General features: G+C 35.7%; 3 protein-coding genes and 2 long non-coding RNA genes across 10 annotated transcripts in view; 4 read left to right on the forward strand and 1 right to left on the reverse strand.

Annotated features, from left to right (window-relative positions):
• Window positions 1–18,378, reverse strand: part of LOC124442435 — a gene marked incomplete at its 3' end in the record, with an annotated part of 84,335 nt that overhangs the window by 23,035 nt on the left and 42,922 nt on the right. The gene's annotated exons all lie outside the window — the stretch shown is intronic.
• On the forward strand, window positions 74–1,503 carry LOC124442442. Its single transcript, XR_006947248.1, has 3 exons — window positions 74–113; window positions 186–254; window positions 1,474–1,503. It is a non-coding gene; the product is annotated as an uncharacterized LOC124442442 (long non-coding RNA).
• On the forward strand, window positions 2,333–3,123 carry LOC124442441. Its single transcript, XR_006947247.1, has 2 exons — window positions 2,333–2,395; window positions 2,467–3,123. It is a non-coding gene; the product is annotated as an uncharacterized LOC124442441 (long non-coding RNA).
• Window positions 5,316–7,296, forward strand: LOC124442436. Of its 2 annotated transcripts, XR_006947246.1 has the most exons (5): window positions 5,316–5,617; window positions 5,709–6,179; window positions 6,324–6,473; window positions 6,865–7,048; window positions 7,169–7,296. XR_006947246.1 is itself a non-coding variant. In XM_046992933.1 (4 exons), exons 1-3 carry the CDS (start codon window positions 5,471–5,473, stop codon window positions 6,438–6,440), a joined length of 735 nt encoding a protein of 244 aa, XP_046848889.1. In that variant the 5' UTR covers window positions 5,316–5,470; the 3' UTR covers window positions 6,441–6,473; window positions 6,865–7,154. The 2 variants fall into 2 exon arrangements, 1 of the variants encoding a protein (XP_046848889.1); XM_046992933.1 differs by lacking the exon at window positions 7,169–7,296 and having other exon boundaries at window positions 6,865–7,154.
• Window positions 10,203–13,049, forward strand: LOC124442438. 5 transcript variants are annotated; one of them, XM_046992938.1, is made up of 4 exons: window positions 10,203–10,348; window positions 10,420–10,826; window positions 10,900–11,161; window positions 12,755–13,049. In XM_046992938.1, the coding sequence occupies exons 2-4, from the start codon at window positions 10,607–10,609 to the stop codon at window positions 12,822–12,824; spliced, it is 552 nt and encodes a 183-aa protein (XP_046848894.1). In that variant the 5' UTR covers window positions 10,203–10,348; window positions 10,420–10,606; the 3' UTR covers window positions 12,825–13,049. The 5 variants fall into 5 exon arrangements, with proteins under 5 accessions (XP_046848894.1, XP_046848893.1, XP_046848896.1 ...); XM_046992937.1 differs by having other exon boundaries at window positions 10,457–10,826; XM_046992940.1 differs by lacking the exon at window positions 10,203–10,348 and having other exon boundaries at window positions 10,356–10,613.

Here is an 18,378-nt window from a genome sequence, read left to right on the forward strand (position 1 = left end):
GTGTAGTCAATCAATTTTCACTCCGCGAGAGAATCTCGAGACACTAAACACGCGTGTCTGCGTGTAATCTCGCGTGTCTGGATGTAAGATTTGGCTTTAATTATTTGCTTCAGGTAGCGTTCCATGTTCAATGGTAACAACATACATCATCTTAATGCAATTTTATTTGTTTAATTCCCACGCAGGCAGAAAGTTCTCTCTCATCCTAAATGTACAGCAGCCGTTCGACAAACATCATTTAGTAAAGATGGAAGGTAAATTTTACATGTTACGTTTCATCTCACGGGAATAATTTCTTTGTTTACCCATGTAAAATTATTGTTTTTTGAACATTTTTCAAAGTCAAGGAAAGCATGTGAAAAGAACATAAATAACATTTTCATAATGATAAAATAACATGTTTTTCTCATTAAAACTTTCACTTTGCGAAGATATTTTACTATTTGTTTTCCTGTGGCACATTTTTCATTTATCTACCAAGAGCCCATTTCCAACGCGAAATTGAAAGCGACAGTTTTCGTTCATTGGTCATTGAGAAAAAGTTTTTTGGGTGATTTTAGAGTTGATTTCACAGTATTTACACCTTGTAAATTGTCAAATTTAGAGCAAAGTCCACTATGACTGGATGGTAAATAATTTGCACAGCGAATATTTAACTTTCAACAACCTTAGCGGTAGTCATTTGACTTTGAATTTTCTGTTGAAGTAAAACACACGAATTTAAACATGTTAACGTTTCTTTAATTGACGTCATAACTAAAATTATTATTGTGATTGGCTCCTTAGGAGCATGTCACCTTTCACAAAGACAACAAGTAATCCTTCAATGCGTTTTTAAGGTATGTTTCAAACATTGCATTTAAAACAAAAGATAATGAGATAAATATCCTTATTATCTTTTGTCTCAAAAACATTCAGCACATGTAAAATGCGATGTTTGAAACAGGCCTTAAAAACGCATTGAAGGATTATTTGTTGTCTTTGTGAAAGGTGACATGCTCCTAAGGAGGCAATCACAATAATAATTTTAGTCATGACGTCAATTAAAGAAACGTTAACATATTTAAATTCGTGTGTTTTACTTCAACAGAAAATTACTCACTTTAACGTTGTAGAAAGAAAGGCAAATTCTGTCTTTTTACTGACGAATACAGAAGTATGAGTTACATGGAATAATGAACTGGTCTTAGTGTAGGCCTCGTAATTTGAAAGCTTCCACTGTAAAATGCTTTCATCACGATTATAAGTCTTTGATCGTGTGAAACTTGTTACATCGTTCAAACTCAACTCACTAAAGCTATTCGTGCAATGAAGGTGAATGTTCTACCGTTTAAATAGTCAAACAGAAAACATATAACAATTTGTTCATTCTCAATATGTCTGATTAAGAATTTAAAACGCAAACTAACGTCATACACAGAGTTATTCATCATGAAATCTCATACATGTGTTTCATATTTTCTTATATTGTAGATCCCACAAGAATGGAGTTGTGAAAGTCCCTTTACCACCTGTGTCATTCACTTCAATTACTCTTACTAGTTTGTCATTACTCATGTGTCATGGTGATTCATGGCCAAGAATGTTCATTTGTAGTTTGGATTCTTTGTTGATGTCAGTTGTTTGTTCATATAATGATGATGGGCCCCATTGTTATATGAACCCACCTAAAGGTGGTCAACTGATACTCACAGAAGATCAACTCTGCACTAAGCATTCTTTGAGTAATGATAAAACTGGGGTATTGAAGTGCGGTCCCTTTTCCTTCGCTTGAAGTTACCATAACAGTGCATTGTGAATTGTAGTATATCAAAATGGCGATTCATCATATCAGTAGCTACTTTATTGGTTGATGATGCTCCTTACTTCGTGTATGGATTGGTATCGACATGTTGAATGGACATCGCATAACGGCATATGTACGTATGAACATTTACATTGAAGTGATTGCACTATAAAAATGGACTACATTCTACGAAGATGGAAAACAAGCGAGTGGAAAAACACGATCTATATCTTGTGGTTTGTAAGTTGAGTAGATATAAGTGTTAAAATTAATTTGTATGAGTAACTGCATGAGACAGTTAAAAAGGATCCTGATGGTCTATTTTTATAATTTGAAACTTAATGATGAAAAACACCAAACTTAAAAAAGTGTCAGTAAAAGATGTCACTTGCTATGAGAAAATAGCTGGCTTTCACTCGCTACTTTTTAGTAATTTTATTTAACGTTTATTAAGAAAATTGCAATGATGCAAGTAGGGTTCATTGAATTACTAAGATAAAAATTTTACAATTAATTTCAACAATACAACGTAAAAACTACGCGGTGAAAAAGGAAGAGACCGACCAAGTCGCCTGGATCAAACTGACCAGGACAACCCTTGGAAATCAGGTATTAAAGTATTAATTAATTTCTGTTTTTGTTCCTTTATTATGCTGACATTTATAACGTGTTTTTCATAGAGTAGCTATGTCTGTAGGCCTTCTAACTGGACAATGAATGAACGACGAAGTCGGGCAGAAACACCAAGAAACAAACGTCGTTATTAAAAGATACACCACTTGCTAATTTATTTATCCATAATGTCTATCAGTATAACGCATTTTCAAATTCGACCGTTAAAAATTTCCGTATAACTAAATGTTCACAATTGTTAAATTTTCTGACAAAACACACTAGTAAAAGCCAGCTATTAATTAATGAGGCAACGTAGAAAATTTCAATGGAATAAAGTCTAGCAGACATCTAGAATTATTTTTATGCAAGTCATAACGTCTCTTTAGTCGTTTTATTTTTAATTGTTATGGACAGGTGAATGGTCAGGTCCCTACGTACTGAATAATTTTTATACATGATTTATATATGGCTGCTATTGGTTTTCGTTTTTCGTCTATTGATTACAATTTTTGTTAACACTCTGCACTATTTCATTTTTTGTGCTCTACAAAAGTTTTCGTTTCTTTTGTACGAACAAAAAATATTTTCTGTGTCAATAGGGTAGTCAGCCCACATTTTTATTGCTCCGTAAATTTAAATTTTTTATACGACTGTATAAGACGCACGATCTGACTACGCTGCATGTTAAAGTAGATCATCGGGATCATTGAAAACAACAAAAATATAAAACATCATAAAACACTACAAAAATTTGAGGCAATTCTTCTAAATTTTTAATTTTATTGGAGGGTTTTTTACCGGATCCGCCAGTTTTCCCTCCCATTTCGTTTTGGTTTGGAAAAAAAAACAGTGTCCACATTTGGGGCCAAGTGAAGCCATTTGTCATAACATTATTTATCGTAGTTATCATGAATATTCGCGTTTCTTTTCATTTCTTGGCTTTTGGGTACATTTCCCAAAACACTGCGTTTATTAAATACAATGACATACATTTAAAAAAATTGGCACGCAATTCATACATGTTGGTAGCCTGCAATTATTTAGCTACTGAATGAAGCAAATTTAATCAACATATTGAAAATAGAATTTTATATTTAATATTATTTTACGTCAAACTTTTTCAAGATTTGAAAATGCCATTTAGTTTTATGATCCAGTAATATTCTATCTTGACTGCTAAAATAATCAACATAGCATAGAATGAATATATTACCATTATCACTCTCTAAAGCATTAACACTTCAGTATAAATAGGGATTTTAACTTATTGATTTTTACACCAACCTTTCTCATCTTCTATAGGACAATCCTCCAGCTCTTCAAGGATACTGCTGACATTCTTTTGCTTTGTCTTTTTAATAACAAACAGCATTTTATATTTGTGCAAATTCCATCGTTCCTTCATGTCTGGCACAACATCACTCTTCTCCAAAATACGCTCCAACTCTGCTTTTAGCTGGAAAAAATTAAACCAAAAAACTAATTATCTTTCTCTAAGTAATTGTGATTCAACAGACAGTTTTGCTACAGCATACATACTCATGGACAGCGGCAAATTAATAATTGGCAAAAAACTCATATTCATAAATTCATATGCTACATATAATCTGTTGAATTAAAATTGCTTGTAGAACTAGAATCTAGTAAATATGCACATATGAATATTACCCTCTCATTAGGCTAACATGACTGATACTTCAAACAAACTCAAAAATCAGAAAAAGAAATGAAACCTTACTTCAACTCCCTTTGTGTGTTTGAAAAAAGGGTAGTCATGCAGAAGCTTCCAAACCCTTGTATTGTTCACCAAAATGTCTCTATGCCAATGAGCAAAGGTATTGTTCACCAAAATGTCTCTACGCCAATGAGCAAAGGTAGTGTTCACCAAAATGTCTCTACACCAATGAGCAAAGGTATTGTTCACCAAAATGTCTCTACGCCAATGAGCAAAGGTAGTGTTCACCAAAATGTCTCTAATGAGCAAAGGTAGTGTTTACCAAAATGTCTCTACGCCAATGAGCAAAGGTAGTGTTCACCAAAATGTCTCTACACCAATGAGCAAAGGTATTGTTCACCAAAATGTCTCTATGCCAATGAGCAAAGGTATTGTTCACCAAAATGTCTCTATGTGAGCAAGGTATTGTTCACCAAAATGTCTCTCGACAATGAGCAAATGTATTGTTCACCAAAATGTCTCTATGCCAATGAGCAAAGGTTGTTCACCAAAATGTCTCTATGCCAATGAGCAAATGTATTGTTCACCAAAATGTCTCTATGCCAATGAGCAAAGGTATTGTTCACCAAAATGTCTCTATGCCAATGAGCAAAGGTATTGTTCACCAAAATGTCTCTATGCCAATGAGCAAAGGTATTGTTCACCAAAATGTCTCTACGCCAATGAGCAAATGTATTGTTCACCAAAATGTCTCTACGACAATGAGCAAATGTATTGTTCACCAAAATGTCTCTATGCCAATGAGCAAAGGTATTGTTCACCAAAATGTCTCTACGACAATGAGCAAAGGTATTGTTCACCAAAATGTCTCTACGCCAATGAGCAAAGGTAGTGTTCACCAAAATGTCTCTACGCCAATGAGCAAAGGTATTGTTCACCAAAATGTCTCTATGCCAATGAGCAAAGGTATTGTTCACCAAAATGTCTCTACGCCGATGAGCAAAGGTAATTTTCATAAACACATTGATCTTGCTCAAGACTTGCGAGCCAATATTAAACATTTCAACCAACTGCTTTTGTTGAGTTACAAAAGTTTATTACAAATACAAGAGTTTAAACGCTTAAATGCACTTCACAAAGCACAAGAAGTTTAGAAACACGCCACGCGACTACATACATCGGCAACAGGCAGTCAGGCACGTGCCGCTTTGCGTAATGGGATGTCATGTGGCCAAATCGACCAATCACCGCAAGTTCTCAACTAATTGGACAAAGAAATGCACTTAATGACACTTAATATTGATCTGATTTTACTCATTCATTGCTCTAACAAACGGTAACGGAGTTGTCACTTGACTAGTGACGCAAGAATATTCGTAAAAATTCAATTAATTATGCCACGATTGTGTTGTCAGGTATGTGCAACGTTTTTTTCAACGTCTGTCGCTGGAATGTTGCATCATTTGGTCGCTGTTTATGAACACGATGCCAGATTGCATATTATCTGCGAAGTGCCGGAATGTAATTCAACCTTCGCTAAGGTAAGCTTTTGATTCTTGATACGACACTGATTTGTTTGTTATTTGTTAAAAATATTTACTTATTCAGTGCGTTCACGGATTTGTTGTTTAGGTTAACTCTTACAAAAGTCATCTTAGAAGAAAGCACGCCAATGTTGACTTAAACTCACGTCATCTATGTTGCGTTGAATCAGCGAGTAGCATTCACAACAATTTTTGTCCTGATGAGGATGGCCTTGAACTTTTAATTGATGAGTTCAACAGGGAAAATGAACTTGATGACTCTGTTCAAGCAATGGAACACAAAAAGGCTCAATTTCTTCTAAAAACAAAAGAAATCAATCTGCTCACACAAAAATGTGTGGATAACATTGTAGAAGATTCCACTGAACTTGTCCAAGGAAAAGTCAAAGCAATTAAACACGCTTTGCAAAATTGCTTAGAGAAAGCTGGATTAAATTATAATGATGTGCCAGGTCTTGATGAATTATTTGATAAAGGACATGCTATCTCAAATCCATTCAAACATATTTCTACAAAGTATAAACAGAATGCTTATTTTGAGGAGCATTTTGGCTTAGTTGTAAGTTTTATTTCTATGTTTTTTGGCTTTTTTTAGAATGTTTAGAGTTTTTGGAGAAAGTTTTTTGAGATTTTTAACATATTTGAGCCAGCTGCTCTTTAGTGCTTGTTATGGCATAATGCATAATCATTATTTTAATTGTAGCAACCCAGACGAATTAAACTTGGACACAGAGTTGTGAAAAGACATTCAAGGACTGTGTACAAAGAAGTTATTAAAGATGACGAAATCATGTACATACCACTGCTTAAATCCTTGTAAAATATGCTCAATGTAAAAGGAGTACTTGAACAGGTCAGATTGTTAATAGCATGGTTGTGTTTTTTTTTATGTTGGCAAGTTTATCAAACTATGACAACTACATCTTTGCAAGTACCCATATCAATAACAGGGTTGCAAAATATTAATACATGTTCTATGTATAACCATAAAAGGAACTTTATGTGTGTTTTACTGTGTTAGTTTCCATGAAAGCAAAAACAATGATGACATGCATTTATTAGAGCACATTTCCAAAAATGTACTTCAATTATTTCATGAAAATATGAAAATAGCCTGATTTTAATTTGAAATGTCTGATGGTAGGAAGGCACCCATCCTACCACCAGACATTTCCATTGCTGGTTAATAATAAATTTAATTTATTATTAATTTTAATATTTTCATTCTTCGATTTCAATTTCAGCTAAACCATGGTCATCTTCGGCAACATAAACATGATGATGTGATTGAGGATGTTTGCGATGGCCAGTATTTCAAAACCCATCCTCTGTTTCCCAAGGACTCAACTGCTTTACAAATCATGCTTTACTATGATGAGTTGGAAATTGCAAATGCCCTTGGTAGTAAAACTGGAAAGCATAAGTTAGGTAATAGTTTAATGACATCATAGTGACTAAATCAGTCACTCAAATGTAAAAAAGTGTATGAGCAATGAAAGACTATAAGAAGCTCTTATTACATCATATGCCATTATTTCTGTATGACAGGAGTTGTTTACTACACAACTGGAAATATTGATCCTCGATATCGATCCCAGTGTGACAGGGTGCGAATTAACGGTGTGCAATGTGCAATTTGCACATCGTTTTGGCTAAAATGAAAATAATTGCACATCACTTTTTCAAACGATGTGCAAAAAAAGTTTTTCATTAATTACTATAACATATATTGAAAAAAAAAGTTTTTAAAATCTTAAGCCATGTAATTGGCCATGTTGACACAATGTCATCAAATTGAAAAACGTCGTCACTTTGAGACTGGAAAGTCTGTCAACAGTCGACATACTGGTTGACATACATGGTTCTTCTGACCATATACGGATGTAATTCATTTATAAATATTAATTTTTGCATTGCGCTGTTTTGTAGTTTGTGCATCATTACTTTTTTTGGCATCATAGCTATTTTGAGTGTTTTCGATAAAATCAGGAGACATTTTCCTTCTGATTCCAAAAAAAACCTTTAAAATTTTCAAATTTGAAAAATAAGCCAAAAAGATTTTTGGGAGCGAAACCAAACTGGCAACCTTGATTAACCGTATTTTTTGCTTTTACGCATAGTTTGTAATATGACAAAAATATTTTTTGTTATAAGTAAGCATCAATAAAACGTATTAGATAATCAGAAGACAAAAGTAGCTATATGCGGTGCATTTTTCTCTTGTCGCTTTTGTTTTTCTTGCCATGATGGCTTCTTCGTCGAAAGGTTGTACTAGCAAAATTAACACAGTAGAAAAATGGATAGAAACATTAAATGCCGACTGGCTTGAATACGAGAATGATGGCCAAGTGGTGAATTCACTGCGCTGTAAAGTTTGTGGAAACAAAGAGGACAGAATAACAAGCGCAAAAAATTTCTCTCGCACATTCATAACAGGATCAGCTGTTGTAAAGAAAAACGCAGTGGTGAATCATATGAATTCTGAGTTGCCTTTCAAAAAGTATATCCCCATTTGCAAGGTCCTGGAGAAGGGAGGCGTTGATCTAGGTTAATCGTATCGAACAGACCGATCAGCCGCTGAGTTGTCAGATCACATTTCTGAGGTCATAAAAGGAAATCTTGATGAAGATTTAAAGGTATTTAAAGATATTTTTCAGTTTTGTGCGATGGCAGCACCGATACCAGTGTAAAATCACAATAATTATTTTACGTATTATATGTGAATAAGAACGGTCATAGTACTTGCTAATTGATGACGGTTGAAACAGTTGAAAACGAAGATGCTTCAGGGCTGAAGGAAGCTATGAACGAAGCTTTTGCCCGTTTTGGCATTACAAACTTTGAATCGAAACTAGCTGCAACTTGTCTAGATGGGGCAAGTTTTAATATGGGGAGAAATACTGGTTTAGAAGCTCGTCTAAAAGAAGTCGCTCCTTGGCTCACTGTCGTCCACTGCTTCAATCACCGTCTAGAATTTGCTGCTGCCGACGCATTCAAGGCTACGTTTTTTGCACAAGTAGATGAAATAATGCGTCAACTGTTTTCTCTGTACCAGAAGTCACCGAAGAAACTGAGAGAGCTGAAAAAACTAGCTGAAGTGTATGGAGAAACTGTCTATAAGCTCATCAAAGCAAGTGGGACAAGGTGGATAGATCACAAAGTGCGCGCCACGAAGGTTTTCCTGGAGAACTACGGCATGTATATGCAGCATCTTGAACAGGTAAAAATGGCTAATTTTCCAACTTTTGCTATTTTCCATCAAATTTGCATCGCCTCCTTAAATTTTCTAGAATAAAGTTAGCCTGTAATAACAGTAATAAGCATTTTTATTAAATTATTTAATGTCATGTAATATGTTACTTTTTGTTTCTTATGTAGGCCGCAACTACTTCACCTGATGCACAAAAGCAGAAGATAAATGGATTCCTAGCTAAATGGAAAGACGCTCGTTTCCCAATGTATGCTTCTATCTTTGTGGACATTATTGGTCCTTTGCGTGTTTTGTCTCTTGGACTACAGTGATAACTGACGACAATGATCCAGTTAAAGCTTTAAGGAGAATCAAGGAATTTGACTGGACTATGGTCAAGCTTCAAGGTAGTACATTTGGCAAAGCTACTTCCGATAAATTTAGGAAGGATTGCAAACCTACTGGTGACGACAAGAACCAGATTTCGTATCAAGGTGTTGTGCTCACAAATTATCCCCGTGCACTAAATGGAGCTGCGGGACAACGACAAGAGTGGATAGATGCGATTATCCTCTGTTTGGGCAATCGCTTTAGTGATCTTCAAGAGACACCAGTTTACAAACACCTTTGTCCAATTATAGACACCCAGTCTTGGCCAGGTGAGGAAGTTAATTTGGTGAGCTATGGAGACGAATCGGTTACGCTACTTGTCGACCACTTCATTCAGCTTTTGAAGCATAACGTATGGGATGTGTCGAACGATACGATGCTGACAGAAGAATGGAGTGGGCTTAAGTTGTTGATTTCAGAGACGTATGGCAGAGCTATACCATACTTAGATGTTTGGGCTGCCATTCTCTCTTCACCAGTTAGTAAAGAAAAGTTTTTAAACGTTCTTAACATTGTGGAACTGTTATTAATTACGCCCATGTCTAATGCTGTGGTTGAGCGAATGTTCTCAACAATGGCCAAAATAAAGCCACACCTACGTAACAGAATGTCAAGAGGAAGATTGGACAGTCAGCGAATTAGTGAGGAGGGTCCATCAGTGGTCCGCTCCCGCAATAGAGCAGTGGTATGAACAAAAGAAACGAAGGATTGGATATGGAGGCCATGCTTACCCAGAGAAGCGAAAGAAGAAAGTCGATACGTTAGAGGCATCAAGCTGCAGCAAACATGCTTATTTTTCGGACCAAGACTCGTCAGAAAGTAACTAGTCGTGTACTATAACATGATAACTTGTAAAAATGTATACGTTGATAAAATGTTAAAAAAATATTACGTTCTAAAAATGTTAATTTAGTAAATAGTGCAGTATAATAATTAATGTAATATCATTTGATTATGCCTCTGGAGAAAAATTTTTGTCGAAAAAATTTGCACATCGTTTTTTCTAAACTAATTCGCACCCTGCAGTGTGATAACATTCACCTACTCCTTATGGCAACAGTTCCAATTATCAAAAAATATGGCATTGGCATTCTCTTGGAGCCTTTCATGAATGACCCTTGAATACCACTGAATAAATAAAGCAGAAGGTATGTATGTTTATGATAATACATTATTAACCTGTTTCAACATAGATCAAATGTTTTATTATGGTTTTTAGCAGACCAGGAACATACACTTTAAAGTAAGTCTTTCAGTTTTTAGAAAAACATTTTACACTTCGAACTCGTGCTGGTCATGACCGCCAATGCGAACTGATTAAAGAAAACCCAGAACTGAGTAAAGCATATGGGCTTTGCAGGAGATCAATTCTTCGCAACTCTAGGTATTTTCATGTAGCAGATGGCATGCCAGGTGATGCAATGCATGATATACTAGAAGGAGTACTTCAGTATGTATGTAAAGAATTGCTGAAGGACTTCATATTTAAAGAAAAATTTTTAACAGTGGAGCAACTTAATGAAAGAATTAACTCTTTTGATTATGGATATTTTAATGATAAAAACAAGCCATCACCAATCACCCGGACAACTTTGAAGAGTGAAAACAATAGTTTAAAGCAAAAAGGTAGGGTGTAGTGATTGTCACAAGCATTGATACCATCACCCTTGATTTAAGTGATTGGTTTTTCTTTTTATAGCAAGACAAATGTGGTGCCTTGGAAAATTCCTTCCTTTAGCTCTCGACAGTGCCATTCCTCAGGATAAAGAAAAGTGGATGCATTTTCTGTTGCTCCTTAAAATTGTTGAAATTGTTTTTTCACCAATCACAAACACTGATGAACTTGCTATCCTGGAAGGATACCTGAAGGAATTTTTGTGGAAATTCACCCAGCTTTATCCTGGGCTTTCAGTTATACCCAAGATGCATTACTTGGTTCATTACCCAGCTCATATTTACAGGTATGATTTTGCTGGTGTTTATCTTAGTTTATAAATAAAAATATACCTAAGAAGGAACCTGACTTAAGTGACATTAGTATTTTGTCAAGGTAAAGTACACATAGTGATTATTTTTATTACAGAAGATGGTGACTATTGCGAGAAAAAATTGCTAGTACTTTATAAAATGAAACCATGGCTGTAATCCGACTCTTAGACAATTTTAGATCCAACCCAGATCCTGTGGGTTTTGCACCCATTATGAGCTTAATTTGCGTCTTAGTAAGCATAAGCCAGTCAGGGCCGTCAAGTGCTTTTTTGGTAAGTCGTATAGTCACTCCGGTTCCTTCTCTGACTGCCTTTGCCAGGTTATTTTTCTGAGCCGTTGAAAGTGTAACGCCGTGAACTGTGTAGTTATTACGTCCACCACCTTTAGCAGCTGCACCACCTTTCCTAACTACACCACTACCAGCATCTGCTTTTTGCGTGCTGCCGGTGATAGCACCTGATATAGCTGCTAGGCCTAGAGACGGTAAGACTTTTCGTATGAGTTTAGTGACCGTAGGTATGAGTTTTCCAATAAGATTTCGAATAAAGCTACCGCCTTCTATATTTCTTGACCCAGGAAGATAAATACCAGCCTCTTTGGCTGCTGTAGCTGTGTCACATTGCCTTTTTTACCAGCCGCCACGCCACATTCTTGATTTTAGGAGCAAACTTACCTACGCGAGATCCTAAGGCTGCAGCTGCGGACTTCCCCGCACTGAAAGCGCACCCTTTGCCTTACCAGCAAGGCTCACGAGGTTTCCAACAATGACCCCCGACGAATTTCCGACGAACTATACCACATCTACTTGCTTGAATTATCATTATTAAGTATATTAGAGACAGATAATAAGCTGTTGTCATAACAACAGCTTTGAATCGGAATCCGCTTATGAGCGTGTATAATCACATTTTCGGACGGGTGTTTAAAGTGTAAGTTACTTGCTCACCATTTAAATCAATCTCATTTCCTGACTGATCAGTGATGTTCATTTGCACTCGAGTAATAAGGCTAGTTTCTATTACTGGTAAATAGGTCGGTGGACTGGGTCTTATTTCCAACAAACGTTCTGGACCTCGGTTTGGAGTAAATGATTTAATAACATCACTAGAATTTCCGTTTATCCTACTTGAATTAACAAGCGAACAGTGAATATGGATCTTCTGTACATCTGTAATGTTAATTGAATTCTGACTTAAAGTCTTTCCTCTAGTAATATCGCCTCCATCCACAGAAAACTCCAAAATAGACCTAAGCTGTTATTTGCGTCAAAGCAAACTACAAGGTCACCTTTAACAGTAATCTCAGATTTAGATGTGGGAATATTTACTGAGAGCACAAAGGGTGGATCACGTCTTGCGGTTTCATCTTCATGTGCGAACTTTACCCCCAATGCTTCCATAGCATTTTCAATAGCTTGATTGATATCGGGAATGTTGTAAGCGCCTGGGGGTATTGTGATTTTTTGTCGTTGAATTGGAGTCTGTTTAAGCTCTCCTCTCTGTGCACCATCAGTATCACCATAGTTTCCATTTTTAATCTCAAACTCAATTTGTTGTTTTTTGTAGTGACATTTTCCCACGAATTCCACAAACTAGCTTCAGTAAGAGCCAATTGATATGTTTTGTTAATATCTAAAGATATGGCTGGATTAAAGACAATTTGAAAGTTATTCTCTTGTCTACCGTTCGCCGCAATGGCTCTTGTTGAGTCTAACTCAATGCTAATTTCGTCTTCTAATAATGCTTCAGACATTATAGTTGTATTGATAACATTAAGCAATAGCTTTGTATAATATATGAGCAGAAATTTTAACGCACGTATTTATTTCTAATTTTTCGGTAATAACTTTTCGATATCGCAGCTGAAACTTCGGTTCATAAATTTGAATCAACAAACGATCTCTTTCGCCGAGCAGTAGAAGTATACTTACGACGAAATAGAGAGAAAAATTTTGAAAAATTCCAACTAGAATATAATTCTAATGCTGAAAAAATAGTCATATCTTCTTGGAACTATTCAGACGTAGATAAACCTACGCGCGAGGCTCTCGAAGCTTTGCTACGTCAGGCCAAAAAACACCACGCCCGTAGTGTAAAACATCATAGAAGACGTGAAAAACATAAAAAGCGACTAGAAATTCCAGTAGATGTGTACACTCAAGTTGGTACTTCAGTCACTGGAAAAAGAGGTTCAGATTGGACCAATGTCGCGATGTGTGAAAAAGGTGAAGAAGATTCTTCTACAATCACCATCGAAACCGCTGGATTCTACCAAATATCATTAAGTGGAAAATGTTTTACAAGTGCAGGAGCGCTACGAGTACTTCAAACTTCAAATTACTTGTCTTAAGTAAAACAAAAACACATCGTATTGGTGATATCAACTCTGAATGTAGCTATAGCGATTTTATAGATGTAGTCTTACCTGCTGATGCAACATTAGTTGTTTAACAGATGGGAACTGCTAAAGTAATTATCACACTCACTATAGAAAGTATAATACCCGAATCTTCAACGGTTGTTTGATGAAGATTTGCTACACGAAGCGCTAGACGAGTCCGAAGGCTTTCCTTCATTATCTAAAACTGAATAAGAACACTTCACGTTTGGCAAAGGGGGTGAACCGGCCGCCGGAGGCGTCGGAGTTTCAGTTTTTGGAGGAATTACACTTAGAAACTGAAGTGCGTTATAGCGTATTAACGCTGGGTCGCTCATATTTCCATACGCAGCTTCCCAACCTACGGAATTTGTTATAACAGGCGGTCTAATTTCTATTACGTCATTAGGCTTAATAGGTCTGCGCTTACATGGTGCCGAAGGAGGTTCAGATGGAGCTGACTTAGTACGCTTTCTTGATGTAGATGCTAGTGGTTGAAAAGCTTCAAGAAATGAGTTTTGAGCTCTTCCACTTATAACACCCTGTTTATATAGTAGCAGAATCTCTCTAACAGTGTCCATCTCGATTCTATATACTATATAAATATTCTTCTTCTAATTGTATCGTACCTGTCTGTATTAGCAGCCTGGTTTGTAATTTAAGATGTTCTTCTCTTTGTCTTATTATTATATTATTCAATTTTTTCTCTCTTTCTCTTCTTTCTTTTGGCTCTTGTCTTTTCATACGTACTCTTTTGGATTCACTATTCATCTTACCCTACTATACGCTACTTCTAAATAATAGACCCCGACGGCCGGCCGCGCGGGCGCGGGGGGTGGTCGGGCCGTCTTTGGCTCCTGGCGTTGTCCAGGCTTTGACCTTCGCTGTAATTCTGCTAGCATACGTATGCGAACTAAGATTGGGGCACTTAGATTTGTGTATAATAGGTCCCAAGTTGTGAGGTGGGCCAGAAACGACGCTTTCTCAAGTTGAGTTGAGCCAGAAACGACGCTCTGTATACTACTCATGCAATGGGTCTATAGCCACCCAACGTAGGTACGCTGGATGATAAAGATGTTTTAAAAAAGGTTTTTGTTGAATAAATACTTTTTGAACTGTCATTTCTAACTTTTTGGTAGTTATACAATGTAGTATATGGTGAAAATTGATGTTATATATACGTGGGTAATAGCCGCCCAACATACGTACGCTGGATAATAAAGGTGTTTAAAAAAGGTTTTTGTTAATTAAATACTTGGTGTAAGCTTGGCAACTCGATGGAGCACATGGCTTGCCGATTTTGAAATGTTTATTATCTCGAGTGGAATTAAAGATAAAAAGCAACAACGAGCATTACTTCTCTGTCAAGATGGTTCATGCATTCGTGAAATATTTCGACAGCTCAACGATACAGGCGACGACAGCGAATATGAACTTGCTATAACCGAATTAACGGAATATTTTGAGCCTCAAAAAATCGGCGATATGAAGTGTACAAATTTCGCGAAGCCAAACAAGAACAATCAGAAACGTTAGACCAATTTCATACACGATTGAGGAAATTAGCTCAAACATGTGCTTTTGATGATGTTGACTTTGAGGTGGAACAACAGATAATCATGGCGGGATTTTCTTCGTGGATACGAAAGAAAGCACAAGAGATCCCGAGTATAAACTCAGGGATATTTTGCTGGACGGCCGTAGAGATGAGCAAAGCACTTATCAAGCACGGGATATCGAGTCAAAGGACAAAAATAACGACATGTTGGCCACCATCCAATCTGAATCGACGCGAAAATGTTATTATTGGGGCGGTCCATACTCACATCAAGACTACGAAATCATTTATGTCGCTGGGAGAATCAGTTTCAAAGCAATGTAAAGTATAAACTATAGCAAAAGCAAGACATGAATGTCATAGCAATGAAAATGACTCATTACTGTCCATATCAGTAGTAAAGACACCAGTAGAAATGACTCATTTACTGTTCTTATCAGTTGTAAAGACATTAGCCAAAAATGTCTGGTCATGTCATTCACTCCTGAACATGGATACATACTTTAAAGGAGGGTGTTGCCCTAGAAATATATTCCTAATATAAACTTTTTATAGTTTGTACACAATTTCTCTAATGTTCAAATAATGTTTTGGAAAAAAAATAAGAAGTTCCTTGCAAAATGAAATACTAACTGTTACACACAATGCCAGAGCTCTTCAAGATGCCCTGGGAATAAATGACATAGCAGACTCTTTATTTTGGGTAGGAGGCACATATTCATATATTCAAGTTCTGCCACATTAAGTTCCTTGAAATCCATTGTTTTCAACAAATTAAGACATGCATATATGAATTTGTGCCCCCAATTAACAAGTATCCTGCTGCTGGGATTTTTATATATTAGTAAATCTGGTAGTCGGACACTTAAATGTGTCATTTTCACTTCTGTCAATGCTATGGCAATGATATCCTGCTTTTTCTTCTTCAGGTTATTTATAACTTTTACTTTACATTGCCTTTATAGTTTGAACTATAATAAAGTATTATTCAATCAATCATTAAATAAATATTTCCTCCAAAGTAAAAAAAAACAAACAATGTCACGACAATTAAGGTGTTAGTCCCCAAATCAAGTATGATTGAATCAAATAACAATAACTGTATGTCCATTTCAAACAACTACAATTCTCATAAATAGAAAGTATATTTTGTAAATTATAGGAATGAATAGAAATAAATATAGAAAAGACTGTATTCATACTTATATAGCAAAGCAAATCTTGTGGGCTTTTCAGCATTTCAAAAAGGGATGTTACATGATCATGGTTGCTGTAAGATCAGTATTTACTCTCATTATACAAGAAAATGACCCAACAACATTCATTTTAAGGAACTTCACAACTTCTGAATAGCTAGATATTGCAAACTAAATTCATAAATATACTTTGATAGTTCCATACAAGTTTCTAAATAAAAACTGTTCCAGTAAATAAATGACAGTTGAAAACTTGAAAATACAAATGTTTGAATATTGTCAATAATATATTTCTACATTTTATAAATATACAACTGTTGTTATTTGAACCTTTGTTAAAAGAAATCTACAATACAACTGTTTCTAATCAGCTTTAGTATAAAGAAGACATACCTAAAATGAAAAGAGAAATTGATTTTCTTCTTCATTGAAAATGAGCTACAAATTCATTTCCTCTTCTTCTATCTCCTTGTACGTTTTCTCAAAGACAGGAGTATTTTATCTTCTAGAAAATAAAAGATAAATAGAAGTGCAAATGCTTCAGTTTCAATATCTATAGTTTGTTCATAACCAAATGAAGATTGTTGTATATTATTGCAGTACATGTTCAGATCCAAATGCTTTTGTTTTAATTTCTTTCGCTCGCTCATAAAAATCTTTTGCTTTTTCGTACTCTCCCATTTCCTTGTAAACCAAACCCAGATTGTTGTACGTTGTCGCAATATTAACATGGTCAGGTCCAAATGTTTTTACTTGAATTTCTATCGCTCGTTCATAAAAATCTTTTGCTATTTCGTACTCTCCCATTTTATTGTAAACCAAACCCAGATTGTTGTACGTTGTCGCAATATTAACATGGTCAGGTCCAAATGTTTTGTTTGAATTTCTATCGCTCGTTCATAAAAATCTTTTGCTTTTCGTACTCTCCCATTTTTGTAAACCAAACCCAGATTGTTGTACGTTGTCGCAATATTAACATGGTCAGGTCCAAATGTTTTCGTTTAATTTCTATCGCTCGTTCATAAAATCTTTTGCTTTTCGTACTCTCCCATATTATTGTAAACCAAACCCAGATTGTTGTACGTTGTCGCAATATTAACATGGTCAGGTCCAAATGTTTTCGTTTCAATTTCTATCGCTCGTTCATAAAATCTTTTGCTTTTCGTACTCTCCCATTTGTAAACCAAACCCAGATTGTTGTACGTTGTCGCAATATTAACATGGTCAGGTCCAAATGCTTTCGTTTGAATTTCTATCGCTCGTTCATAAAATCTTTTGCTTTTCGTACTCTCCCATTTTATTGTAAACCAAACCCAGATTGTTGTACGTTGTCGCAATATTAACATGGTCAGGTCCAAATGTTTTGTTTGAATTTCTATCGCTCGTTCATAAAATCTTTTGCTTTTCGTACTCTCCCATATCTCTGTAAACCAAACCCAGATTGTTGTACGTTGTCGCAATATTAACATGGTCAGGTCCAAATGTTTTGTTTGAATTTCTATCGCTCGTTCATAAAAATCTTTTGCTTTTCGTACTCTCCCATATTCTGTAAACCGAACCCAGATTGTTGTACGTTGTCGCAATATTAACATGGTCAGGTCCAAATGTTTTCGTTTGAATTTCTATCGCTCGTTCATAAAATCTTTTGCTTTTCGTACTCTCCCATATTCTGTAAACCAAACCCAGATTGTTGTACGTTGTCGCAATATTAACATGGTCAGGTCCAAATGTTTTGTTTGAATTTCTATCGCTCGTTCATAAAATCTTTTGCTTTTCGTACTCTCCCATATTTTTGTAAACCAACCCAGATTGTTGTACGTTGTCGCAATATTAACATGGTCAGGTCCAAATGCTTTCGTTTCAATTTCTATCGCTCGTTCATAAAATCTTTTGCTTTTTGTACTCTCCCATATTATTGTAAACCAAACCCAGATTGTTGTACGTTGTCGCAATATTAACATGGTCAGGTCCAAATGTTTTGTTTGAATTTTCATTGCTCGTTCAGAAAATCTTTAGCATTTTCATATTCTCCATTCTTCCAAAGCAATAACCCAGCTCG

Source organism: Xenia sp. Carnegie-2017, unplaced genomic scaffold (genome assembly GCF_021976095.1).
Source record: "Xenia sp. Carnegie-2017 unplaced genomic scaffold, XeniaSp_v1 HiC_scaffold_20, whole genome shotgun sequence".
In the NCBI taxonomy this organism is placed as follows: domain Eukaryota; kingdom Metazoa; phylum Cnidaria; class Anthozoa; order Malacalcyonacea; family Xeniidae; genus Xenia; species Xenia sp. Carnegie-2017.

Bases quoted from the DNA above. Each gene is read 5' to 3' on its own strand.
- LOC124442436 (XM_046992933.1), top strand. From the start codon at position 5,471: ATGCCACGATTGTGTTGTCAGGTATGTGCAACGTTTTTTTCAACGTCT. The intron at 5,618-5,708 runs GTAAGCTTTTGA...TTTGTTGTTTAG, and splicing joins GTAATTCAACCTTCGCTAAG to GTTAACTCTTACAAAAGTCA. The intron at 6,180-6,323 runs GTAAGTTTTATT...TTTTAATTGTAG, and splicing joins AGGAGCATTTTGGCTTAGTT to CAACCCAGACGAATTAAACT.
- LOC124442438 (XM_046992938.1), top strand. From the start codon at position 10,607: ATGCCAGGTGATGCAATGCATGATATACTAGAAGGAGTACTTCAGTAT. The intron at 10,827-10,899 runs GTAGGGTGTAGT...TTCTTTTTATAG, and splicing joins CAATAGTTTAAAGCAAAAAG to CAAGACAAATGTGGTGCCTT. The intron at 11,162-12,754 runs GTATGATTTTGC...TGTTTTTTGTAG, and splicing joins TACCCAGCTCATATTTACAG to TGACATTTTCCCACGAATTC.